The following is a 5,689-nucleotide window of genomic DNA, read 5'->3' on the forward strand; positions in this document are numbered from 1 at the left end:
AGCTCCAATCCATCTATATGGAAAATGAAAGAAATTGAATAATTCCCAAAGAATGATGAATGATTTGATATTTCTATTTTCTAATTTGATGAATATCAGGCATAATGAGATTATTTAAGGATTGCAGGGTATAAAAAAGCAGCTATACAAACTAAGAAAATGAGGTTGGTGATTGAATATACCTGTTTTTTGGATGAAGTTGGCTGAGGGGCATCAGTTGGCTTCAGATCCTGAACAATAGACTTGCTCTCCAGATCCCATATCTTCACACTCTCTTGAGTGGCAGCACAGAGCCAGTACCTGTTTGGACTGAAGCACAAGGCATGAATATATTTTCACATAATATATCCTTACCAGCAGTGTCACACCATCTTTGCCTCCACTGGCACACAGTGAGCCATCAGGACTCACAGCCACAGTGTTAACATACCCTCCGTGCCCTGCAAGAGTGCACCTGAGTTTGCAGTTGGTCAGGTTCCAAACTTTAACTGTACGATCCCAAGAGCCTGAGACAATTGTAGGTTGAAGGATGTTCGGGCTGAAACGGACACAGCTAACCCAGTTCGAATGTCCATCAGCATCTTGGATAGTGTACTTGCACTCACCTACAAGGTTGAGAATTGGTTGTCTTAAATTTATGAAAACATCAACTTCCCTAACAGTCTAAAATTCATTGGTACATGCATATTTAAGTAAAATTGACAGAATGCTGGAGACAAATGACACAAATATAAGCAGAAAACCATGAACATGATTAGCATTTATTTATCTACCAATTGTATATGGAAATTAGAAAACTACACTCACACAAGTTGACTAGCAACTTCACCAACAAAACAGTAATGAGATCATTTATATATACCTAATCAGTAAATATATTAAGCATAAACCTCGCTCAGAAATCAGGAAGAGTTTAATTCTAGTAGCATGTTTCGCAATCAGAGTATTTAATAATAATCAGCTAAATCATAATTCCCAAAGAAGTGGATGTTAAATATCATATTCCATTTGCATGCATACTTTTTTGCTTCCCAACCAGTGAAAGTGTCTCAATTATATACAATATGCATGACTCCAATCCAAGAATGATAAAAATGCTTTTTTATAGAATTAATGTGTCTCAAAACTTAAAATAACAAAATTAACACAAAATTTCATCAAATGCTGTTAAGCAAACAGAGTAGACAACATCAAGCAGTAATAGCAATGATTATGCAATCTCCCTTAATGTAATTCAGCATAGTTAACAAATATCATACATCTCATAATCTAGCAGAAGTAATGGAAGAAATTTCTCTTGTTAGTTTAATGCATAGCACATCACTCAACATACACAACAAAAGAGTAAGCATTTTCCCATATTTCATATTCAAACAATCTTTCAATATAAAAATAGTGGCCTGGAGTTTATACAACCACGTTTTCAAACAGGACTCACAACGAAAGTTCTTTTTATTGCATTCTTTGTATCAGAAATTTTGATGTCTTGCGTATTAGCTAGGCCATATAGCGCACTAGTTATCAAATAATCAGATTACACCAAACAAGTCTTTGATAGCTACACCGCTCCACCAATAGTAGAATTGGACGCTTCTCAGAATTCACCATACAAATCTTTCAAACTTGACATTCCAAATACATTAATCTGCATATTCCATTTCTTGCACAAAAGGTTTAGCAAATCATTTAGGAATGCACCTGAAGCAAATTAGAACCTTCTGAAGTATGCCTAACAATATTCTACAGAAAAGATTGAAATTTCTCAATTTTCATCTTAATAACCATAGAGATGTAAACTTTACATGGTGTACTACGTAGACAGTGGACTTTACCTTCTGCTATCTGATTGTTTGTCAACACAATATCCACTTGCAAAAGTTCAGATATTAATCTGTTAAAACATTTTTGTTCCCACTGAACACATGATAGTTGCAAAGAATTGTGATTCCGCATTGGAAATTAATCTAAGACCATTTAGGGAAATATGTAAAGCCACCTTGAAAGCCTCCTCCATGTCAGCAAAAATCGAAAACACATCTCTGAGAGAATTGGGCGGAAATGGATAGGAAAGCTATTACTCGTCAATAAAAAATATATCTCTCAATTGGCTCAAGTTTTTCCGATGATGATTCGTAACAAAACAAACACATGAAACTGCAGAAAGCTATTTCTGAATTGTATACTATGGTCTTGTACCCCATATCATAGGAGGAAATCAAATTATCTGCATCTATATAGGCCTGATAGCATCTAAAAAAATAAAATAACATCATAAAAATCAATTCTTACTTTAAGGGTCTGTTCGTTTATTTCCTAAAAATCAAGAAATGAAAATGGAAAAGGTGAAAAACTCAAAAAGTACAATTTCGTCCATTTCCATCCCTAAAACTCACCCACAACATCCAATAAAATATTATTTCCATCCAACAACTCATCTAATAAAATATTATTTTTATCTAACCACTCATCCATCACATCTAATAAAATATTATTTTCATCTAACAACTCATTCATCACATCTAATAAAATATTATTTTCATTCAAACATCACTCAACTCATCTCTTCTCATCATTTCAAATCACTCATATCATCCAATAAAATATTATAACTATTCACCTCATCTCATTAACAGTTCATTTCTTTGTTTTCATCCCAAAAAGTTGTGAAAACACTTTTCGTAAGTGTGGGTCACACCACCCAATAATACAATGACAACTCAACTCATCTCATCTCATTTCTTATTTTTAAGAATGAACCAAACAAAAGAAAACAACAAACTACAGGAAATAGGTTTCTTATAATTCATTTCCTTATTTTTTTTGCCAACCAAACAACATCAAAACTAGTTTTCTTAAAAAATCACTCACATCATCCAATAATAATGTGACAACTAACATTATTTCATCTCCATTTCTTTGATTTCCTTCTTTTTTAGCCAACCAAACACTCCAAAAACAATTCTTCATTTTAATAGTTTTCCATTTCTTTGATTTCCCTCTTTTTTTTAGGCAAACGAACAGGCCCTAAGCCTACATTGCACTTGAAACTTCAAACAAATATCAGATGCAGTCCTATTAAAAAACAAACAATCATTTAGACTACAAAAGATCCCCTTTTCCTTTTTAATCGAATTCCCACATTAAGTTAACAGAAATATTACTCCACAAAATGTTTTACATTACCTAGTACATTTTTCCATCTAAACATAAATACCCCAGAGATCGAATTCTACTACACCAAAATACGCAGCAAATCCAAACTAAAAATGAAATAATATTCAACATAACCATAAAAATTTCACCTTTGAGAAACCAAAAAAATACCTAGAGTGTTCCAAAGCTTGATGGTACGATCCCTAGACGCCGACACGATCTGGCGATTGTCAACAGAGAAAGCAACAGAGAGTACGTCCTTGGTATGGCCCACGAACCTCCTCGTAGTCGCCCCAGTGTTCAGATCCCAGAGCCTGAGCTCGCCGTCCCAGGATCCGGAGAGCGCGAACTGGCCATCGGAGGAGAGAACGACGTCCTGAACGAAGTGCGAGTGGCCGGTGAGGCGGCGGCGGGGGACGCCGTAGATGGCGGTGGAGGGGTCCATGGAGGAGTTGGCAGTGTCCTTGGTGAGGGTCCACACGAGCACGGACTTGTCGCGTGAGGAGGTGACGATCATGTCGGTGTTGTCGATGGGGGCCGCGATGGCCGTCACCATGTCGGCGTGGCCCTTCATCACGCCCTTCATAACTAGGGTTTCGGCCATGGCGGATGAGATCCGAGAGAGAAACCGGGGGTGGGGGGAGTAGATGGGGAAGAGATCTGCGGCTAGGGTTTTGATAAAGAGAGGGAGCGGAAGCGCGGCGATTAGGGCTTATATAGGGCTCGAGGACGGGGTTTTGTGAGGGGTTAGATCAGAGCCGTTGATTTGAGTTTAATTGGTTTATTTGCATTTAGGTGCCCAAAAGTTTCATAGCCTTGTCTAACCCCGTGCCGGCCGTAACGGGGATTTATCTCTGATAAACAATGGTCCATCAAATATTTCACTTTTTGAATTTATGACCTCAAATAATTGAGATTTGAGGCTCCTAATTCACGTAAGTTGTTTCGGATAGTACTTATATTAGTTTTTATTGTCTAATATGCTAAACTCTAATTGAGTTAATGATTAACTCAAAAGGGTGAATAGTATTGTTGTCTTCACTTGGTGCTTTTTCCTTTTCAAAATTTCATTTTTTTTCCACTGCTTTTTTATAGTATAGAGAATTCAAATCCCTTTTTCCCTCTCTTTTATCTCCAAGACAACAAAACGGGTTCAAGGAAAGTAACATGTATTTGACTTTAACATATAACTTGTATCTATGAGCATATTTGACAACCTATCTATTTTAACTTTGTAAGTAGGTTTTTTATTTATAAGGTCTCTAAATTATGTTTGTTAGAGTACTTATTTTTATCTTATAACTAGAGAAAAAAACATGTTGGTATTTCTCAACTTTTTTTAATGCCTATAAAGATATTTTATTTATTGTTATTAAAAGACTACTTTACCTTCTAATGAAATAAGTAATAAGTACCTTATAAGGTTTCAAGAAATAAGTACTAGCCAACTGCCTATAATAAGTCAAAAGCATTTTCAATGATACCAAACAAGTGGACAAAATTGAAATAATTTATGAAATGAGGGATCTAATGGCAACTTCAATATATATATTCATGATTTTATTTAAACTTGAGTTTGAGATGTCATTATTGGAAACATGACATACAATAAGGCGGGATATGCATATCATAACTACTAGTCAAAATTAATCAAGAATTAGAATAATATCTGAAACGCTTTTCAAATTTCTTCAATAATTTGTCCTAAAATCAACCCGAAAATAGCTTCCTCAAAAGAAAAAACCTCCAATTAAAATCCATTCGTCACCAAAGAGGAGCAATACTAAGAGTGGTTTTTCTATAGAATGCCCATGGGCACTCTATAAGAGAGGAGAGAAATAGAGATAAATGAATGAGAAGAGGATCCCAATGCAAATCAGGGGACCCCCCTCCTCATTCATTTCTCTCTATATCTCTCCTCTCTTATAGAGTGCTCATGGGCACTCTATAGAAAAACTGTACTAAGAGATATGTTCTCAAATTTCTATTTCTTTTTTGTTATTTTCTTCTCATAAGGCTACATGTGAACCCTATATATAAGATCAGCCTTGCCTTGTAGATTTTAATTTTAAACAATTCTTAACTTTTCAAAACTCCTTTCCATAATAATTAAAGATAGAATAATTTTCCATAAGAATTAAATATAGAATAATTTTTTCATAACACTTAATGATAGAAATAAAATTGTGTTGCATGTATACCTCTTTTAACGATATTAATGAGACGGCCAATTGGGTCTCATATCGAGAACTAATTATTAATCAAATTAATAATTTTAATCTAACAATCAAATCCTTATCCGATCAACTGTTAATAAAAAGCTCTTTCATAATATAAAGTTATTATTCATATATAATATCTCACACTTAACTCCCTCCAGTATTATTTATTTTAGCCATCTCTTTTGATCAAGACAATTTATCTATTTGCTCATATCTAAATGATAATTTCCATGAACATAGATAAAAAATATTTTGAAACATCAAAACATTTTATTTTTATGAGAAAATAAATTTTAAAAAATATCTTTTAGAAG

The 5,689-nt window shown here is 34.4% G+C and overlaps 1 protein-coding gene across 1 annotated transcript in view; it reads right to left on the reverse strand.

The window, feature by feature from the left end:
- The window catches only part of LOC109820689 (guanine nucleotide-binding protein subunit beta-like protein), a 5,230-nt gene extending 1,390 nt beyond the window's left edge, over positions 1-3,840 (reverse strand). The window contains 3 exon segments of the mRNA XM_020387162.1: positions 183-333; positions 335-605; positions 3,325-3,840. Of these exon segments, the coding sequence (XP_020242751.1) occupies positions 183-333; positions 335-605; positions 3,325-3,757 (855 nt within the window). The 5' untranslated portion in view covers positions 3,758-3,840.

This window comes from Asparagus officinalis, chromosome 1 (assembly GCF_001876935.1).
Source record: "Asparagus officinalis chromosome 1, Aspof.V1, whole genome shotgun sequence".
In the NCBI taxonomy this organism is placed as follows: domain Eukaryota; kingdom Viridiplantae; phylum Streptophyta; class Magnoliopsida; order Asparagales; family Asparagaceae; genus Asparagus; species Asparagus officinalis.